At 42.5% G+C, this 21582-nt stretch overlaps 1 protein-coding gene across 1 annotated transcript in view; it reads right to left on the reverse strand.

Moving 5' to 3' along the window:
* Positions 1-18297, reverse strand: part of LOC108787023 (phosphatidylinositol 3,4,5-trisphosphate 3-phosphatase TPTE2-like) — a 53252-nt gene extending 34955 nt beyond the window's left edge. Inside the window, exons 1-2 of the mRNA XM_018556455.1 lie at positions 18116-18297; positions 1358-1427 (exon numbers count right to left, since the gene is read on the reverse strand). Of these exons, the coding sequence (XP_018411957.1) occupies positions 1358-1407 (50 nt within the window). The 5' untranslated portion in view covers positions 1408-1427; positions 18116-18297. The remainder of the gene's footprint in view (positions 1-1357; positions 1428-18115) is intronic.
* Positions 18298-21582: the final 3285 nt, after the last annotated feature.

Below are 21582 nucleotides of genomic sequence, written 5' to 3' on the forward strand. Positions count from 1 at the left end.
TGGTTTTAAGCTGTAATTAGCAATGTAGAAATGATGGAGACGGCACTTATGATGATATTTTTTCCCCCCACATTTTGCTAGTCTTTTTGCCTTTTTATCTGGTTTCCTTATTTTAAGAACTCATTTCATTTGAATTGAGATACAGTCATAAAATGGTAAGAGAAACATTTTGTAATAAGATATTAATAAACTTGAAGTAGCAGATCTGAGGACAGAACATGAGAGTAATTTTCTCGAAATGCTTGGCTTCTCTACAAATTTCTTCTTTCCCTATTTGCTTATTTGGTATCGCTGTTTCTTCCTAAAGGTTGCATACATAGATTTCCTGTCATTCTGCTCTAGCAATGCAATACATACAGGTACTGAAGATGACAGGCCAATCACAATGACCTTGCCTTATAGTCCATTTAGGCAAGTAAGTTAAACAGTAGACCATAGGGTGAAAGATTTATATTTTGTATTCATTGTAAGCACATATCATACTTGCATTCTAAATAAGAAAGGAAGCTCACATTAAGAGATGACTTGCAAACATGTTGAGCACAGATTGTTCTTGGTGCAAGATGTACACCTTATCTTAACCAAACCTATAATTCTTCATCACTTGTGTCTCAACGACACCATTATGGATATATACTGCAAACTTCCACAAGTGTCAAGTCTTTATATGACTCAAAATGATGTCAGAGCATTAAGAGCAGAAACAGTTTGAAAGGCTTTAATCAGCTTTTAAGCCCTGGCAGAACATACACATGAGCTCAAACCTACAAGAACTGACTATTCTTGGATTATGATTCTAACATGACATCACTACAGCTTTAGTATGATGATGCCATCTTTTTTTTAACCAACAAGCAATGTCCAAGTATTCACTCTGTGGTATCCGAAAGTGTTGGTGTGCATGGGCAGGAGTCTCTAATCTGTCTGCAGTGGAATAGTTGGAGGCTAAATGATCGCCCTTCTGCAAGCACAAAGAATATGGAACTATTCAGGTTGCATCCAACTCTGAAGGCATTAGAGCCATTGCTGTGCAATGCAGGGTTACACCACTGCACATGTAAGAATCTAAACCTGTGGTGTGCCTGTATATTTGGCCTTGGTTTGTGTTATTTGTGTTACAGAATGCTGTGGGAAGGTCCTTTTCTTATTAGTATAATTATTTTGGACAGAGGGTAGCTTTTCAACTTCATGTTGGCCTTTTAACCTGTGTTCTTATTTGTGTGTAAACAGTGGGTATTATCAGATATACAAAAAAGTTACTAAGAAAAGACAATTCTGTTTGTAATACAGATGAGTTTGCCATATGTGTTAATGTCTAGCCCACTCTGCTTAAAAATTATCCTAGATGATCACTCACCCATTAACATCAGTGTCCTCTGCCTTGGGATCAAATCTCACGCTGGACATCTTGTCAATGATTTCATGAGCTGAAATAGAGACAGTTTTTAACCAAGTGAAATCACTTTGAAAATTGACAGCTAGAAAGTACATAATACACTTTACCAGTCAATGATAAACTTCTAAAAAAACACTTTCAAATTTCATAATGAACATAACAAAACATGCTTGGGATTGTTTCCATATGGGGGATCGGGGGGGAGGCTATAAAGGCCTGATTCTTTCAAAAAGGGGGCCAGTTAAAAAAATTTCAGCCAATGGAAGATTGTGAAAGTGCTTACGCTTCAACCTTCTATTAATTGGATGCCAAGAGACATTTTAAGATTTTTCAGATTGATCATTGTGTATGTAATCTCTACAGCATTGTTTTTTTTTTGTTTGTTTAAAACTCCCTGCAAAGGAAAAAAACATAGGCAACTATATTATATATATTTTATATATGCAGGTCCCCTTTTGCCATGTTTGTCGTGTGGCCTCTTTTAAGTTTTACCCTTCTGCAAATTGATGAATTCCATATAATTAAATTGCAGCATTGTGCAATTAAACGTAATGTTCAATTCACAATCCTGCAATTTAACACTACAAACCAAGGAGACAGTGGTGATCCTCTGGAATGTAGAAGCTGCCTGTCCAGTAGTCAGACTCTAGTATACCAACTCTTTCACATAATAAATGGCCAGTCACACCAATACCCTGCTTCCCCCGAAAATAAGACCTACCCCGAAAATAAGACCTAGTACTATTTTTGGGAATTGCTAAAATATAAGACCTACCCCGAAAACAAGACCTAGTTGTGACCATTTCCCAGGCCGGTGGTGGCATAAGGTGGAACTTTAAGAACCGCAGGAGAGAATCAGCGGTGCCAACTAAGCCAGCGCTAGAGGAAGCGAGGAGGCACCGGAGGGAGCAGAGCCGCATAAGCTGATGCCTCCTCTATAGTGCCGGCTTCTGTCACAGACGGAGTGATGCCAAATGCACTCTGCCTGTGAGGAATCAATAGTGAAAGCGCGCTTCGCTCATTCTGGCCAGCGATTGGTTAGCAAATTGATCTTGGAAAGGTATGGCGCCCCTGATTGCCCTGATCACCATATTTTTGTACATGAATAAGTGTGGATTGTTGTACATTAAAAAAAAAAAGACCTACCCCGAAAATAAGACCTAGTGTGTTTTTTTGAGCCAAAAAAATATATAAGACAGTGTCTTATTTTCGGGGAAACAAACCTTGCGGGTCCATTCCTTTTATCCCACTTCTTTCCAATATTCAATCGTTTTAATTATTAATCTTTTTTCTCATGGAGTGCACCGCGTCTGGCATCGTAAAAAAACTACTAGACTAAGAATGTAGCCTATAACACTGCTTTTAAAAAGGGACCCCGCTTAGAAACATTTAGGGGGTTATTCACTAAGCTGCCGGAGGATTTAGCCAAATGTTTGTCAGAAAATGTCTTTTGTTTTTTTGTTCAATTTAGGATTTGTTCACGGTGTTGTGTTTTTATTTACTTGTTACTTAACTCTTTGGTGAATGAGTAGGGTTAACAACTAAACCCTTACACATTCACAAGGTGGCGGCAGCATCTGGATGCTCCCTTTATGAAAGGGAGTACCCAGATGCAGATGAGCCCCCCTACCCGCAGACCCCCACAACCACCGGGCCAGGGTTGTGGGGAAGAGGCCCTTGTCCTCATTGGCATGCAAAAGCACCTTCCCTGTCGAGGGCCTGTGGCCTGGTATGGTGCAGGAAGGGGGGGCTCGCTCATCCATCCCTCTTTCTGTAATAATCGCCCCGGACCGGGTCTTCTTATCGAATATGGATCACAACTGCGGTGTCTGGGTAAGGGTATCAGAGTAACAGCTGCCCTCACGTGCCCCGTTTTTGTATGAGACTGAGAGGGAGCTGCTTCACATAATTTCCCCGCTGGGGTTAAGGGAGCCGAGTAGACACAGTTATACCTGGTTAATCACAGCAGTGGGTATAACCAGTATGAGGTAAACAGTATGGCAATGGTCTGGTTGCATGAGATGAGCAGTACTGCAATGGTTAAGTTCAGCATGAGATGAGAAGTACTGCAATGGTTAAGTTCAGCATGAGATGAGAAACACAGCAGTGGCTAATCGGTATGAGATGAGCAATACAGCATTTGTATAACTAACAATACAGCATTTGGCTAAATCACCATGAGATGAGCAGTATGGCAATTTGATAAGTTAACATGAGGAGAACAGTACAGCAGTTGTTTAACTAGTAGTAGCTGAGAGTATTCCTGTCTGGTCTGTGAGACCTGGAGCCAGCTTGTGCTCTTTCTACAGATACTTGCTGTTCTGCTGGAGTTCGTGGCAGAGTGACACAGGCTGGAGCTGGCTTGAGGCAGGGACACGGGTTGGAGCCTGCTGTGTTGCGGCAGTGACACGGCTTGCTGAGGTCCAGGGAGCGTGTGGCGTGCTGAGTTGATCAGCGTCCACCTACATCAATAGTGGGACGCCGATCAACTAACGAGCGGCGGCTTTAAGCCGAGCGCTCGCTCTAGAGGGGGCGGAGCTACGGGGCGCGCCTGCGCAGGACGCATCTCCCGGCAGAGAGAGAGGCGCCGGCGATCGATAACGCGCCTGCGCAGCACGATTCCGGGCACTGACACCAGGAGCCGTCACCCGATGTGTGCGACCCGAGGAGGAGAGGACCCGACGTGTATGCACAGGCCCGCGACGGACGGCGGCACCGGACCTCACCGGGGTACGACCATTACACTTTCCTGCTCTGCCAGGCCACTGCTTGGATTAAGGGTCTGGTATAGCATTTTAGGGGGCACCCCACTTTTTCCCGATTTTTGGCAGTTGGGGTCCCCCTTAAAAATCCTACCATACTTAAAGGGTCTTGTATGACCTTGTAGGGGAACCCCACCATTTTTTTTATTTTACATTGGGGGATCCTCCTAACATTCCTACCAAGCCTAAAGGGTCTGGTAAATTTGGGAAGGGGACCCCACGCTGTTTTGTTTTTGTTTACAGTGAAATTTTTCATTCTGTACGCTACCTCCCCAGATAGCAAGGATAACTTGCCACAAACTTGTGATAGGGTTAAATTGTAATTCTTGTTAACTTGCTGCACACATTCCTGGCAAGTTGTAGACTTGCAGAACACTTGCAGTACAAGTTCTAGTTTGACACTTTTTGAATTTGTAGCAAATTTGCTTGGCAAGTCTACAGGAACAGTCCTGCAGGTCTTAGCAAGAGCTCTGCAAGCCCTCTGGTCTGGAGACTTGCAATTTTCAAACTTGCAGCAAAATTGCTTGCTATCTGGGTCTGAGGTAGCGAACAGAATGACCGAGCCAAATGCTGAGCTGACAGTTCAGCAATTCACTTTCCGCTGTTCGTCACCCTTTGAGAATAGCAGTGAACAGCAGGGATTTAACTGCCGAACGTTGACCTCAGCTAATCCAGATGTTGCAACGGCGAATGCGTTCTTCCCTTCGGTTTGGTCTAACGTGCTGAGGCTGTTCAGCCGAACCGAAGTGAGGTGAAGCGGGCCTAATGCAGCCAATGTACGGCTAAAAATAGCCATATAGTGCTGCAGTGAACAGCCGAAGAGGCTTTGGCTCACTTCACTTTGGTTCGGTTATTCATTCAGCTGCCTTCGGCGCCTTATTGAATAACCCCCTTAGTTAGTGTTAACAATGAAGTGACTTTAAATATCCAATTACTTAAAATTGGAGTGTTTTTGGAGCAAATGAAACTGTACACTAAATGTGGAGTGAAAATGATGGCATTTCTACTCAATGACACTATTCACATCACTCTCAATAAAGTGAGCCTAAGCTTTACTCACGCAGGGCATCTGAAAATGCTGGAGGCATTCCACTCCTTGCCAATTCATTCATTTAGAGTGTAGTACCATCTTACTTTTTCCGGCAGTCTAGTTTGGCCCTTTGAATTGGCATTGGCACTGCCTACATACAAACTTTGTTTATTACATCCATCAAATTTAACCTATAGTTCAACACAATCACTACATCTATTTAGCCTTGAAACACATAGAACCTATACACATGTTGAAAGGTGTCCAAAAATAGTTTCTACCATACTCACCATGATGATTAAAACAATGATGACATAACCTTGTATTCTGTTCTGAGTACTATATGAGTCATAACTCACATACATGTAACACCTGGTGTGAGGTTGGGGTTTTGTGGATCACAACTGCGGAGGCCAATCAGACGGAACCCTGGTTTCACTCCCAATCTTAACGGGGAGTTAGGGTTCAAGCATCACAGCCAAAATAAACAGAAGTAAAAGGATGGATGGGATTATTACTGCATAACCCCCATCAAATGTAACAATAATAGAAGATGTAAGGTTCAGGTTGTCAATTAGGTTAGTATCGATAACAGCTATGGTTTAGAGGTAAAGTTGTATTCTCCAAAAGGACCACTAGATGGAGCATGCAAGTTAATCCAGCTTCTCTGTACACACAGTTAGTTTAACTCAATGGAGAGCAATATGCCAGGGTACTTGCGGTTAAATGGAGTAGCAGAAGGAGCTGGGGGTCCAAGTGGAGTTCGTTGAAGGTCCTCTGTAGAAGGTAGCAGTGTTGGATGGTATGGGGGGTCCCAGGAGACAGCAGGCGTTCAGTCTTCAATATTGGAACGCCATACTGTCTCACTGGGGCGTTTATATAGGGCTAAGAGGCGGGGGGAGGAGCCGCCGAACGAGACGAAGCACTTCCGCGTGCCAAGGTGGAACGCACCCGCCGTCTGAACCCGGAAGCAGATGCGCGCGCACCCTGCCGGAACGCAGACGGCCCGTCCCGTGAGGCAGAACCCTGTACCCCCCGATTCCCAGGTGAGCGGTGACGGCGGTTGCCGTTACAATACATCACATACCTAACACAAGTAAAACTCCCTGTGTAATAATTATGAATGCTCTTAGCTGGCACAGCACTAATGAGTATGCATATAATATATAATAATCTTACATACAGTTGAAAGTAAATTAGTTCATGCAAAAAGCCTGTAAACATGAGTTCGCCAAATGTTTCTTGCATGGAATTTTTTTTGGCCAGAATGGAATTTGCATGATTCACTCTACACTTATTACTACAACACCAATTATAATGTGGTAATCTGAAACAACAGCTATAAATCTAGCTGTGTAAACAAAAGGGCAGCCAGCCATGCAGGTATGATCCAACCACCCTGAGGCATTAGGTGTCTTCCATGCAGCCCCTAAGCACAAACCACCTTCAGTGGACAGTGTCAGCACCAATTCACAGATGATTTGAGAAACTACAGCCGAATGATGCACACATAAGATACATTTATGTTAAAAATACATTGAAGTCACTGCTTATTCAGACTCTACTTGTGGTGTACTGTATGCCTACTGTATTGCCTGACGTTTTCAATAAAAATTATTGAATTGAAAAAAAAAATGCATTGAAGTACCTTCACTATTAAGATTTAACTCCTGAGTTTAGTGTCACTTTAATGTACTTTAATCCAACAAAGCAGCTGAATAACTCGCTTAGATACACAATTCCAGCAGCAGACATTCCCTATATATTATTTCATACCATAAACAGCAGTTAGGTAATTGGCTCCTCTAGCAAAATTAACATTCTCCCTTGGTCCAGTTTTAAAATATCCATCATACAACTGTAGCACAACTTCATAAACACTGTTGTCAGAGGAGAGGAAATTTATACTCCTTTGTTGCGTTTGCAAACTGAACTTGCCATGTTGGTTCAAGCGTACCTTATCATATTATCTATGTTGCATAAAGCAACAAACATCTCCCTTTTGTTCTAGGTCACAAGTTACATGTGCAGTCAATTCTAGTGCTGATGTGTGTACAATGGACAGAGAGTTCCAATACAATAATAGCACCTGTATTCATTTCAGTGCCAAGTATGTGTTAATAATAAAATTATAACTCTAGCTGCAAATAATCCTAATGGACAGACTTGCATTTAGCAAGAAAGTAATTACAGTAACTTAATCCTATTGTGTAAGGGTAAGTAAACACCGGTATTGTGTGGTGAAAATATCATGGTCAAAAAAAAGAACCTAGGCATGTAACTAGCACAACTATGTTCAGAACTATGTTCAGTCCTACATGCATTTGTAAATGACATGTGCAGTCCCAATAGAAAGCAAACAGGTGCAGTGCAGCCAAAGTTGTACAAATAGAAAAAAACCCCCTCTTTTATAAGGATCGGAAAAATGATCCACCATTCTGGAAAACTGGGATTTAAGTTCTTGAAAGTCACAGCTCATAGCACAAAAAGGGTAGCATATCACAGAGTATAGTCAACATAGAGCACACATAAATAATTTAACAATAATCTGCGCTTTAGGAAAGAATTCTAAATCAATAAAACTACTAAACTGCTATGTAAAAGGAGCTGAAAGCTTTTGCAAATCTAATACAATCAACACAGCGCTGAATATTAACTAAATAGATATAAACCAAAAGTGAAAAAACTTGTTTTCCTTATTTAACCACTTGCTGACCGGGGTGTTTACACCCCCTTCCTGTCCAGGCCATTTTTCAGTATTCAGCGCTGCGGTACTTTAACTGACGTTTATTCCGTCATGCAACGTTGTACTGAATTCATTTTATACCATTTTTTTGTGGACAGATAGAGCTTTCTTTTGGTGGTATTTAATCACCACTGGGGGTTTTATTTTTTACTATATAACAAAAAAGTACAGAATATTTTTTTACAAAAACGGTTTTCCCTTTATTATTTTAGGAAACATTTATTTTTACCCAATTTTTTGGTAAAATATAAAAAGGCGAGGTCACATCCGGTAAATAGATACCAAACATGCCAAGCCTTAAAATTGTGCACGCCCGCGAATTTGCAAAAAACTATCATAGCAAAAATTGGCCATAGGCATTGGTTTAAAAGATTTTAGCGCTCATCACTTTACTGTTATCAGTAATTGATGGCCCTAAAATTATTGCTCTCACTGCGACATTCGCAGCGATATGTAACATGTGCGGCGTAATAAGTGCATTCGTCGTTTTTGCGTGAAGGCACACCTAATGCATTTTTGCGCATCTATGTGGGGGTGGGGGACTTTAAAAAACTTTTTTATTTTTTATTTGTGTGTGTAAATTTTTTTTATTTTGTGAGCAATTTTTTTAAACTTTTTTTTTACACTTAACTTTATTGTTATCACATAGGGTGCAAAGAAGTCCCCTATGTAATAACAAATTACAGTGACAGGTCCCCTTTATGGAGACATCAGGGGTCTCTAAGACCCCTAATGTCACCTAGGGACTCCCCAGAGAAGCTGATGAAGCACAGATGTGCTTCATCAGCTTCTCTCCGGTTTCTGTACCTGAGAGTGACAGAGGAATGTGGAAGTGATGTAATATACATTACTTCCTGCATTCAGAGACCCGGAGGAGAGCGGAGGGAGATCTGTACTGATCTCCCTCCGTTCTCAGTGCACAGAGCCGCCACATCGCCCAGGATGGATGACGCCCGGAATCGTGGGGACGGCGAGAAGAGGTAAGAGGGGGGGTCACCCTGACTTGCATCATACAAGCGATCGGGCGTCTTTACAGGCGCCAGACCGCTTGTATGCAAATGGCCATCGCTGGCCGTCTGGCCGTTTAAAATCCTGGCGGTTTCGACCGCGCACAGCACGAAGGACGTCTAAAGACGCCCACCCGCATCCAGGAGACTCCCGTCTGGCTGTCTTTCAGCGTTCGGCGGACGGGAAGTGGTTAAATATATTTACCAAAGAATAAAATTAATTATTCAAAAACATTATTACAAAAAATTCATTAAGAATCATTCAATCAATTCCAATAATCAATGTGTGATAAAGTGAAATACAAGAATTAAACAGATACTACATATTGCATGTTCGGTTAGCAACGTAATCCATAACAAAAATTACACAATAAATACACAATAAATATGAAAACAGTGATATAAACTCCGGCTCAGTATATAGCCGTATTACCCGACTCAGGCGTTGGAGCCTGAGTCGGGAGATAATGCTATATACTGAGTCGGAGAGCTGTTAGAGGAACGCTTGGTTTATATCTATTTAGTTAATATTCAGCGCTGTGTTGAGTGTATCAGATAGAGCACACATACTGTAGCTCACAAAGCATAGAGTACAAACCCAAAAACCATACAGATCTTAGAGAACACACACAATGTAAATGTAGCGCTCACCCCCGAAGGAGCCATCGGAATAACCCGGGTCATCAGTAGTCTGTCTAGGTTTTGGTCTTCAGCTGCCCCATTAGCATTTGACCGCCCTTTTCTAGTGCCCACAAAGCTGTTATCCACTCAAAAAGTATAATGCTGAAGAACTTTTATTAACATCTTCACACTGAGGAGAGAGGGCATAGGGATCCTAGATATACAGTGTAGTACAGACATAGACTCCAGACTTACCAGCCCCTTTTTAGCATCTCAGTGTAGATCCATTGCTAGTACAGTGGGTAGAAAATTGAGCAGCGGATGAGCAGGGATGAGCACAGATCCTCAGCAGGAGAGACACCAGACTTGCTCTTGAGGTCCACTATGTTCCAGGCACCTCCAGCAGTCACCAGCTTCCCAGGTTCTCCTCCTCTGACAATAGCAAAGGCCTCCTCCATACTAGAGGCCTAGATAAACACTTCCCGCAGTCCAGCATCTACACCCCAGGGCTCAGGCCTAGCCTAGGGGATGGCAGGACCACACCTCAATCTGGACTAATCCATGGCTGGAGCCCGAACTAGAACTGAGCACATGGCAATTCCCTTGAGTATATAAGCACTTACCCAGCATGCAACACTGGTTGAGAGAATCCCAGTGATTGGCTGCTGAACTGCTCACACATTTACAGTGTCCCCCATTGGATGTCCCACACTAAATGTAGAGTCACACTCCACCCAGATAGGTACAGTCAATGCCAGACACCTGAAATTAACCAGGTAACTGCCAAATATAATTCAGCCAGACTGTCTACAGCTCTGGCAATCACTAAATTTATAGTAGCCACCGAACAAAAGATTGACATTTCTGGAACTGTTGATTTTACTGAGGACTTCAGAGGAGAATTTCCACAGAACAGGTGGGCCAGACAGCAGGAAAGATAAGTATTCCTTATTTTGCAGGTACACTAGTTTGGGCATCTTTTTTTAAATGACAGGGATATTTTAAAGTGATCCTGATGCTACGATAAGAAAAACCAAACAGAGGTACCCTATAAAGGAAGGTGTTGAATACTTTAATTCATTTAATTTATTTATCCTAGCATCAGGGTTGCCTAAACAACTATAGCAAGATTGCATTGTATTGGCGCATTGACTTAGGAAAGGAAATGGAGCCTATATGTTGCTGTCTTGATGGCCATTTTAAATATATGGACATTTGGAAACATCCTCAATGTTTATAAAGTCCATCTGGGGCAATAGATGGAATATGTATCATATTGTATTAGCAATATATGCATAACTGTAAACTAAATAAGGATAGATTACAGTTTACTATATTAGTATCAGGAATAGAGGAATGCTCTGCTACAGTTTACTGCACTTAACATGTTGCTGAAACAAGCAAACTAGTTGCTCCAGAATTGTTCAGACACATACAATAAACTAGTGTAAATGTTGTCTGGTTTCAACAGTAGGACCTTAGTTACATTTACTTTCCTGCAGGAAATAGGTGCTTTTGAAATGTAAAATAGCTCAAGTGTTTTTGAAGTACTGGGTGCAATTATGCAAGGGCTGCTTTACCTGCTTTGTTAAAATGATTCTGAGGTGATAGCTCACAAAGGCAGTGGAACAGGTAATAAATTCTTTCATCTGGTATGTTTTCCTTTTTTGTCCTGGAAAGGCTTTTGGCCATGTTTTATATGATTACAGGCCAGACATCACCATTTTCTGCATTGACATGTACCGATAAGAGACAAAAAAGCTGGAAGTTGTTGACCAGGTCCATAATTCTGATTCTTAGGCTTGCTAGGAACAATGGCATCCTTAATGCTTTTAGTCTTCCTGAAAATCAACCTTGGTACATTGGGGAGCTGCAACTTGAGTCTTGGATCATTCAACAAAATGATCGTATGATCCTCGGATTAGAGAAATGTCTATCAGTAAACTGATAAAAAGAGGCCCAGCAGGCACATCTCTAGATTTTCTCATTGAAGTTAGACTTTTTTTATTTCTAGGAAGTTCATATGAACGATTATATTTTTCATTGATTGATTGATTCAGCAAACCTTGGCCATATCTTTTGTCTGGGAATTTGTTTCCAAAGGACTTTACTCCTAAAATTGTCCACAGAAGAACAGTTTTGTTTTACTCTACAGAACTAGCCAAAGCGAATACTCCTCTTTCACTGACAGTAATGGCAACTGATTTGATGCAGGTAAAATTAGACATGTAACCCCGCAAAAAGATTTGTTTTGTTTCGGATCGATTCGGATTTTTATTTCTTTCATTTTTTGGACTTTAGATCCAAAATTTGATTTGGTTTGTTATTCAGATTTCAGATCATCCCAATTTTCCTTTCGGAACAAAGTCACATGACCTTGCACGTAATGCAACCCCGAACAGACAAAATCTGATTGGCCAGAGAACAGTTATGTCCAATTTAGTTTCATTTCAAAGGGGTTATCATTACAATATTTGACAAGATCAGTAACCAGATTTTCATTACCTTTTCCGAGAAAAATTATTTCATCAATGTAGCATCTGTAAAAAGCCTAATGCCTTGTGAATTGATTATTTTGCCAGATATACAAAGCTTCTCAATATCCCATGAATAGATTGGTATATCTAGGGGCAAATTTGCCATCACAGTTGTGCCATGGATCTGGAGAAAGAACTTGCCAAGAAAACTGAAATAGTTATGGTAGAAGCCGAAACTTGTTGCTTCCACCAGGAATTTCTCCCGGTGGCTGTTTTGGACAGAAAAAACTGTAAGGTAGAAAGATCCACCTGATGGGTTATAAAGGTCATATCAAATTTACACTGATGTCACATCAAGGAAAATCCATATGTAGTCATTTACCCATAAATCATTTTCCAGAGTTTCCAAAAGGTGGCTAGAGTCCTTTATATAAGCAGGAAATGGACATCACCAGTGGCTGCAAAAACGAATCAGCATTATCCAAGAGGCCATAAGACAGGCTATTCATATAGGCTATAATTGGTATTCCTGGGGGTAAACAGGATTTTTTTAAACCTTGGGAAGATAATAGAAGTATAGTGCGTTGTAAAAAACACAGTACAAAAAAGCCTTTTTCTGCTTTCATATAATTTTATCTCCACAAGCTTATGAAATCAAAATGAAGAGCTCCTTTTTAAAAGCGAGTCCTTACTAAGAAGCTTATAAGTAGTGTTGTCTGACAACAGGCACAGAGATTCAGTAATGTAGGCTTTATGATGAAAGAACGCAATGCCTGCACCCTCGTTGGCCTACCAGATCTACCAATATACACCATGTGATAAAAGGTCTCAATAAAGGGGCCCTTTTCATGGTGAGGATAGAAAATGGATTTGGGTTTGAAAGCTGTATGGACGTTGATATCTTGACTTGACTTGATCTTGATAAACTCTGAATTCCTATAGGGAATAGGGGGATGTGACTTTACCTCGGCACATAATTCTTCCAACACATTAAGTGCCTACTGGTCAAGTTCATCCATTACTATATCCAGGACTTCTTCTCTACCTGTAGTATTTCCTTTCTCTATTCTATAGGGAGGTTTAACACTGTAAAAACGTTTAATTGTGAGCAGCACCAACCTTTTCAAATCCTTGAAGAGACTAAAGAGATTAGACTCATTAGAAGGGGCAAAATTCAAACTTTTTTGTAAGAGATACATTTCATCATCATTATGTTGTCTAGAGGATATATTATATTATAGTGGTATAATAATCACATGCAGATGAGTTGTCATCTTTGGTGGCAGTGGCAGAACTACCGCCGGTGCAGGCGGTGCGGGCGCACCAGGGCCTCGGGCCTGTGGGGGGCCCAGCACAGTCCCAGTGCCGGATCGGTACCCAGCGGCCAGCGGGCCCCCCATCTCTGCGCCGAGAGTGTCGGATCATCCGTTCATCCGACACTCCCGGACAGTGAGGACCCAGCAAACAGAAAACACATAGGAAACAGATGAAGACAGAAGACCAGCCAGAAGAGGTAAGGGTAAATAATTCATTAAAATAATTATTATTTGTAGCCTAATGTTTTTTAAAGTACTGTTGCAGCAATGCACAATTGGACCCTCTATAGAGGACTACAAATCTCAGCAGTACTTTATACAAAAATGCTATTGTTATATAAAGTATTGTTGGGATGTGTAGTCCTCTATAGCCTGTGCCATTCTGCATTGCTGTAAATATCAGGGTTGCACCAATATATCAGCCGCCAAAAGATATCTGCCGGAAATGGCACTTTTGGCTAAATGCCAAAAGTGCAATTTTTCTGCTGATATAGCAGCGCATCCGTGCTTTCTTTCCTCCCCGCTGGGCGCTGCTCTGTGTCCCAGCGGGGAGGAGAGAAAGTGACAGCCGGCCGAGCGCTGCAGGAGGAGAGCGCTGTGCTTGTGTTTTTTTTGGGGGGGGGGGGGGCAAAAAAAAATCTTGCACCAGGGCCCTTTGTTCCTTAGGTCCGCCACTGTTTGGTGGGGTCTGCCTTCCCCTTTTGTTCCCTATTTTTACAGCCACATCTACACCCTGTTGTTGCTGGGGGAGTTCCTAAAAAAAGAGGAGCAGCAGGGATGGAGGAAGTTGTCCCATCTCCTAAAATTAGAGATTGTTTCGGTCAGGCACCTTTATTCATAAAAGAACAATGTGCATGGCCCTCTACTTCCTGTTCAGCCACAGATCTTGCCTAATGTTGGTAATCTTCCAAATGATGATCAGTACTGCACTGACATCGATACTCCAATGGTCTGTTACTCTTCAGAACAGTTTGAACAGGGGTTTGGTCATTGGAGAAGAGTTTTTTTCCTCAGATCTACCATGCCCATAAAACTACTAACACGTTTGTTCCTCAAAATAGAGGTCTTTCTAGACGAAGTAGGGGGCACCTTAAAAAGTTGTTTGAATAAATGTAGTAGAGAGGTACCGTAGTTCCATTAGAAAGGCTGACGAAGGGGATCTCCTCTCCGAAATGCGTTAATGGATTTTGACATGGTTGGCAGTCATTGTGGCCAGAGAAAGCCAGTGGTGGTGTGCAAGTCCCCTGTTAGGAGGCGTCATTGGTGATTGTGGAGCTTACACCAGCGTGCTGCTGAGCTTGTACACAAGCTTGTGGCCAGGGCTGGACTTTTACCCCTCTCCTTCCCCCGAACTGCTGATCATTTGTTTCTTCTTGCTGTTACCTTTGTAAGTGAACAATTTACAAATTGATACTTTTTATTAAACATTGTTTACCAAAACTACATTATATGAGTTCTCCTGCGCTGCTCTCTGTGTTTATTTTCCTTTTTTTAGTGTCACATGTGATTATACAATCTTTGTATAACCAACCAGGTACACCCTCAAACAGTAAATTGTACAATCAGATGGTAAGATGTGCGGCCAGGTTAATTGCAGTGTGCAGTAACCCACCGTAACCTGTCAAAACTCACTTTTACTAAAAGCAGACCAGGACAATATAGACTCTCAATGAATGATTTTGGTACTACACTGCATTTAGGTCCATTCACACTTACACATTTTAGCACGTGTGTTTAAACTTTTAATGTATGTAGTCAAGTTAGCCATTGTTTTCCATGGGTCATGTTCACATGTATTGCTTGTGTTGGTGTGTGTTGTATTATAAAGTTCTTGCACCTTTTTTAGCCTGTCAAGGGGCCACAGGAGCAATCTTACATACATTGTCATGCACTGTTAATTCATGAATCAGTCTTCGACTGAGTTTACACAAGCTGCAAAAGGGCGATAAAAACAGAAGGCTGATCGTGTTTTTACCAGCCCCTGATCGTCTACCTACACATTAACATGGTGGACAGAGGGGCTTATACACATTCCTGCAGCACGTTAATTTTAAATCAGCATGTTATGTTTGGCAGGCAGTACTGCTTGCCAAACGTGCCCATTGAAGTCAATGGGACCTTGCCGCAACCACATACCAAACAAGGTATTTCACTAAAAAGTCCCCCATGAGAAAGAAACAAAAAACAGACACTCAGGAGGCAGCAGTATTACCTCCTAAATAATAGCAAAACACTGCTCAACCATTGAACTACAGTGGATCACTTTTCAGAGGGGTTGGTAAAGTCCATTGCCTGTGTTTGCTCCATGTACTGTCTTAGACCCCATTTACATGGGCGCCTGTCATTTCTGATCAGCATATCCTTGCGCAGATCCCCTGCTGACTGGAGGAGTACGAAACGGATGTCACCATTGTGACATCCATGTCCATCCAGTTGTTTTCCTCCATCTCGAGAAAAAAAACGGAACTTACCGGACCCGTGTTAGGTCAATGGGGAGTTGGGACGTCAGGAATTCTGTCCCGTTTGGGTTTGTGGACCTGGACGGAGTCAGGGGTAATCGGATGTAAATGGACGCACATCCATTTAGTTCCGGCTGCCCATAGAGTAACATCGACTTCCGATCAGATCTGCCTGAAAAACTGAAAGGCAGACTTGATCGGACCGCCCATCTGAAAGAGGCCTTACTGAAAAAGCTTTAATATCTCAGCAAAGCGTTTAAAAATAAAATAAAATACATGAACAGTTATTTCTATTCTATTTTATTTTTTACCTAGTGAACTTCCAGATACAGCAATCTACTTATTTGCAAAGTTGGAGATTGTAGGAAAGTGAACAATGGATTCTGCATCCTGAAACAAACACACCACTTCTTATCACAACAGCATTCAGGCAGCGAGTCATTACACAGTCAATATCATTGGTGTAAAAAACTGAGTTAGAAGTCTCATGACTGTTGTTGCTGGACACATCCCACACAGATGTACGAAGCAAGTTTTTTGATACTTGCAGAGTAAGCATAAAGGGAAACCGTATGTGCAGAACAAAGCCTACAATGGTGGACAATCAAAGATGAGACCCCTGAATGCCACATCACCACTATCTGCAAAAAACAATACTAACCATTCTTAACATTCATTCCATGATGTTGTATACATTTAATGCATAAACTAAAAATCTATATACATGACAGATCCAATGGAGGTGTATAAATGCGGGATATGTTAGATGTATAGTGGAACTTGTGGTTCCAGAAAAGTAATATGAACTATCTATATTCAGGATTCATCTACCCATATGTATGGTGGGTAATAGTAGACAAATGTTGGTGGTCTGGCTTTTGTTGACCTACAAGTGCCAGTGCATTCTTCCAGTGTCCAACTGTCACTGCACACTGGGATTTGTAGTTCCACAATTGCTGAACAGTACATTAAAACACACCACAACAACCCAAATGACACATTACACTTCATTCATAGTGCAAAAAGATCAGCAATTTTTCAAAAGTTAGTGTCACTGGAGGATGTCGGTCACTGCACTCCATGTGAAGTGGCCCAACACTATTACTATTACTACTACTGCAATCAGGAGTGCACAATCCATGTATGCCTGGAGTGCGCAGCACGTATGCCCCTATGTCTGTATTTGCTTCCAGGGGAACGATTCCTTAAAGTGCATGTTTTTAAACACAAAATACATTACAGAATGTTTAAAAAAAAAAATCTTTGATCCATGTTCTAAAGATCTGGTGCCTGTCAAACCATCTCTGATGTGTCATTTACCCCCAAATCTATTTACAATTCCTGCTGGTATTTGTAAAAAATTCTTTATTAACAAGAAACATAAAAATGAAACATGGTCAAAGTACATTGGTGCAGCAAAAATGACCAGCTGACATCTTACGTAGTCAAATATATGACAACAAATAACAAAAAAGAACACAATGAAAAGTCAATATGAGCAAAAGCAGAATGTTACTTGTAGCCTTGCTGGTATTTTCTACAAAGATAAGGCTTACCATTTATTGATTCGACTTCAATGAACAGATCTGTCCCTAGGAATCCCATCTGAAGTGGTTTGGGGGTAAAGCTCCTCTAATTGAAAATCTCAGGTGCATTAACGTAAAAGCAAAGTCATTTTTTTTTGTCAATCGGCAGGCTTTTGATGGCAGAATAGACTGTGAAAAGCTGGCCATGCAGTGTCAATTTCGGCAGGTTCTTGATGACCCTTTCGCCCGCCGTCAGAATACAATGAAGACAGCGGGAGATTTCTCAATAAACACTCATAATTGATTATGGAGGAATCTGTTCTATTTTACTTGTTCATCCCACTGGCTGAATAAATACAATATTACAGGGTATTGGCAGTTTAAGTCTCTTCTGCCATAAAAGCTTCTTTCTACCTTTCTGCCCTTTTTTCAATTTCTATACGCTGAGCTGCGCATGTGTAGCTTAGTGCACAGACCTGGCATACTGAGATGAAGTAAGAGAGTTAGTAGTTGCTTCATGTCGACTGGCCAATCAAGACACCAAACCCAAAAGAGAGTTGAGCCAAACCGAGCCAAAGATGGAAGTGCCGGAGGAGGATCACGGCGCTGGAGGGCACTGCTTTTTCAGGTAAGAATGCCCTGGTGTCGCATACAAGCACATTATGGCTTAGAGCTCCTGGGTTTTGGCTTTTTTATAAAGTTACTTTGCTACTGCTTTAAAATATGACTGCGTTACACAAATGTTGTATGTGGCTTGTATAGTGATTGCCCTTACCGCTAGCCTTTGGCTCCTGTGTGCTTGCTGTCTCCAGGTCATCTATAAAGTGTACTCCTGGGAAGCTGCACCCAGTCCTCTCCAGCTCTCTGCCACCTCCTTATATTTCTTGAATGAACTCGATCAGGGAGGACAGGCGAGGGACCAGGGAGGGAGGGCGGCTGTGGGTATAAACAAAGCATTAGTACAAGTTGGAGCTCACCTTCTTGTAGCACGCTGGCTTCTTCTCAGTCCCTTCTTCTATCTCTTCTTTTCCATCACAGTGACTCTTCCTGTGTGCTTTGCTCCTTGTCCTCCCCTATCAGTCAGTTTATTCCTGTCATTCTTCCCACTGGCCCTAAGTTATCCCCCCCCTCTGCTCCGCCAGCACTTTCCACTTCCTCTGCAGCCTGCCTTCTGCTGTGTAATGTTTTTCTGCTCATACTTGTCCCTGGCGTGCAACAGGGCTGTCCTTACTTTCTACATAGCTCTGCAGATGGAGATCACTATCATTAATAAAGAACACAAAACCCTTTACAGCTGATGAGTTACGATTGTAAAGACTGGAAAAAGAAATTGTATAATAACTTGGAGTCAATAAAGCACAAGATGTTATGCTTTTTTTTTAAGTAGAACTGAAGACAAAACTTTTTTTTTTTTTTTTAGTTTTGAAAAGAGTAAGGGGGGGAGGGGGGGGGGTATTTAAAATTAAATTACTTATGTATTTATTATTATTATTATTTATTCTAGCCACTAGAATTAATTTACATCTGCATGCCTATACACACCCATTTATACATTGCGTAATTCACGTTCGTATGCTCGTAATATGAGTGTGAATCATGACAGGTTTGGGGCATTTTTTTAATGTCCTTAAACTCTGTTTTAGATTATTCATCCAACCTCCACAATGTGCATAAACACATTGGGAGGAATTTATTCCTCCCAATGTGTTTATTCCTCCCATGGCAACCAATAAGGTCCTCTCTTCAGTTTGTTCAATTAAGCTATGAAAATAAAAGAAAGTACCATAGTGCTGTACAGAGAACACTGAGTCAGTCACATCACTCTCTGTACAGAGGAACCTACCCTCCAATGCAGAATGGTACTGGCTGTAGAAGGACTACAAATCCCAGCAATCCATTATACAGCAATGCAGAATAGTATATGAATTTGATGTATACTCTGTGCTGGTCCAGGGTGCCGATCTGATATCTCGGGCGGAGGATCTCACCAGGAGCAGATGCGGAGGATCTCACCAGGGGCAGATACGGAGGATCTCACCAGGGGCAGATGCAGAGGGTCTTAGAAGGGGCAAATTTGGAGGGTCTCAGCAGAGGCAGATCCAGAGGATCTCACCAGGGACAAATGTTAACGGTTTCACTAGGGCAGCAGGGACAGATGCGGAGGGTCTCACCAGGGGCAGATGCGGAGGATCTCACCAGGAGCAGATGCAGAATGTGGAGGGTCTCAGCAGAGGCAGATCCAGAGGATCTCACCAGGGACAAATGTTAACGGTTTCACTAGGGCAGCAGGGACAGATGCGGAGGGTCTCACCAGGGGCAGATGCGGAGGATCTCACCAGGGGCAGATGCAGAGGGTCTTAGAATGGGCAAATGTGGAGGGTCTCAGCAGAGGCAGATGCAGAGGATCTCACCGGGGACAAATGGTGAGGATTTCAATAGGGCAGCAGGGACAGATGCGGAGGGTCTCACCAGGTCAGAAGGGGCAGATGCAGAAGGTCGCACTAGGGCAGCAGGGACAGATGTTCTGGGTCTCACCAGGGCAGTGGGGACAGATGCGGAGGGTCTCACCAGGTCAGCAAGGACAGATGTGGAGGGTCTCAACAGGGCCGCAGGGGCAGATGCGGAGGGTCTCACCAGAGCAGCAGGGGCAGATGTGAAGGGTCTCATCGGGACGGTGGACAAGCTGTGCGAGTAGTGGAGAGCTGTGCAGGCTGTTGGAAAGCAGTGCAGGCTGGTGGAGAGCTGTATGACGTGCAGGCTAGTGGAAAGCTGTGTGATGTGCGAGCTGGCGCTGTAAACGGGCACTGCTGTGGTTCTCCGGAAGGTTGCCGTAAGGTCCCCAGCAAGCGTGGAACCTCATGGCAGTCAAATCAATTAAAAAACTTAAAGCCCCATGCCACCTCCAATGGGGGGCCCAGAACCCCGGGCTCAGTGAACCCCCCCAGCCTTCGCCACTGGGGGAGCCACACTGGCTGCACCAGCAGTAGGTCTGCCCCTGGATGCATCAGTCTCTGGGAGTCATGCCTAGGGCTGTGAGAATCTTGCAATGCTCCTGGAATTTGTAGTTCCACAACAGCTGGAAAGCCGAATTTTGCTCACCCCTGTAATAGACCCTATTTCATATGTTATTCTTCACTCCCATAGGCTTCTTCCCCACTGTAAGACCAGTCCCACAAAGTCTCTCCTCTCCGCAGGTTGTGCAGCCACCCCCGACATTCTGGCGCGGAGGTGGGAGCGGAGGAAAGTGCCAAATAAAGATTATTTAATGAAAACATATTTACCACTTGTTACCCTTCATTGTATAGCAGCACTGCTGATCCCTTGCAGCCTCTTTGCAGCCATTTCCCTTCCCTTGCAATCCCTTCAGCAGCTGTTGCATGTCATTTCTGTGGATGGGTTTCCTTGTGGTGACAACATTGGACCATGTCTCTGCAATGTGCATTGGCAGAGCTGCTCGTTGTCTCTATTGAATGAGCAAATGACAGGGTGACAACGCTGGAGAACAATCAGTAGGCAGTGTCACCCTATATGTATGAATAAAGAGCCTGCATTTAGGATGAACACATTGCTGTCCCCTTGTACGTATTATATATTTACAAAATATACCCAGAAACAGGGTTTTAAAAACAGCAGTGTTCTGTCAGGCAGAAGGGAATGTCTTCTTCTCAATGTAATGTCAGGGTTTCATAAGTGTTGGGTAACATGAAGAGTATCTGCACATGCTTCTCATTATAGTACAACGATCTGCTTTCTGAAGACCAGATAAAGCTCAGGACTCCCCCTAGTGGATTCAGTAGAAAGGGCAACAGCAGAAACTGCTTGGTGGGTTCAAGTTGTTCCAATTCCTGTCAATCCAACTTCTAAATGGCCAATATTAACCTCCTCCGCACATTTCTCCTTGTAGTTCATTCAGTGCCCCATGGAAAAAAATGTAGATGCCACATAGTGTGAAATCCTTAAAAACTTTTAATCATAGATTCTTTAAAAACTTACATTCAAGCCTTAATAGGCAGAGCTGTATAGTTCCTCCACTGGCATATAGTTCTCCCCCAGTGATCAGCTTGATGACATCAGCGTGTTAACTCCTCCTTGACATGTTTAGTCATGAAGACTTTTTCAAAAGGTAGTGAACACGCTGTCATCAATCCCTTTTTATATAGACTACACCTGCTGAATCTCACCTCGCCACTAGATGGCTTCTGAGTGATTGGGTCTTTCCAAGAGTAGGATGTAACTGACCCT

Source organism: Nanorana parkeri, unplaced genomic scaffold (assembly GCF_000935625.1).
Source record: "Nanorana parkeri isolate BGI_ZX_2015 unplaced genomic scaffold, ASM93562v1 scaffold238, whole genome shotgun sequence".
NCBI lineage: Eukaryota > Metazoa > Chordata > Amphibia > Anura > Dicroglossidae > Nanorana > Nanorana parkeri.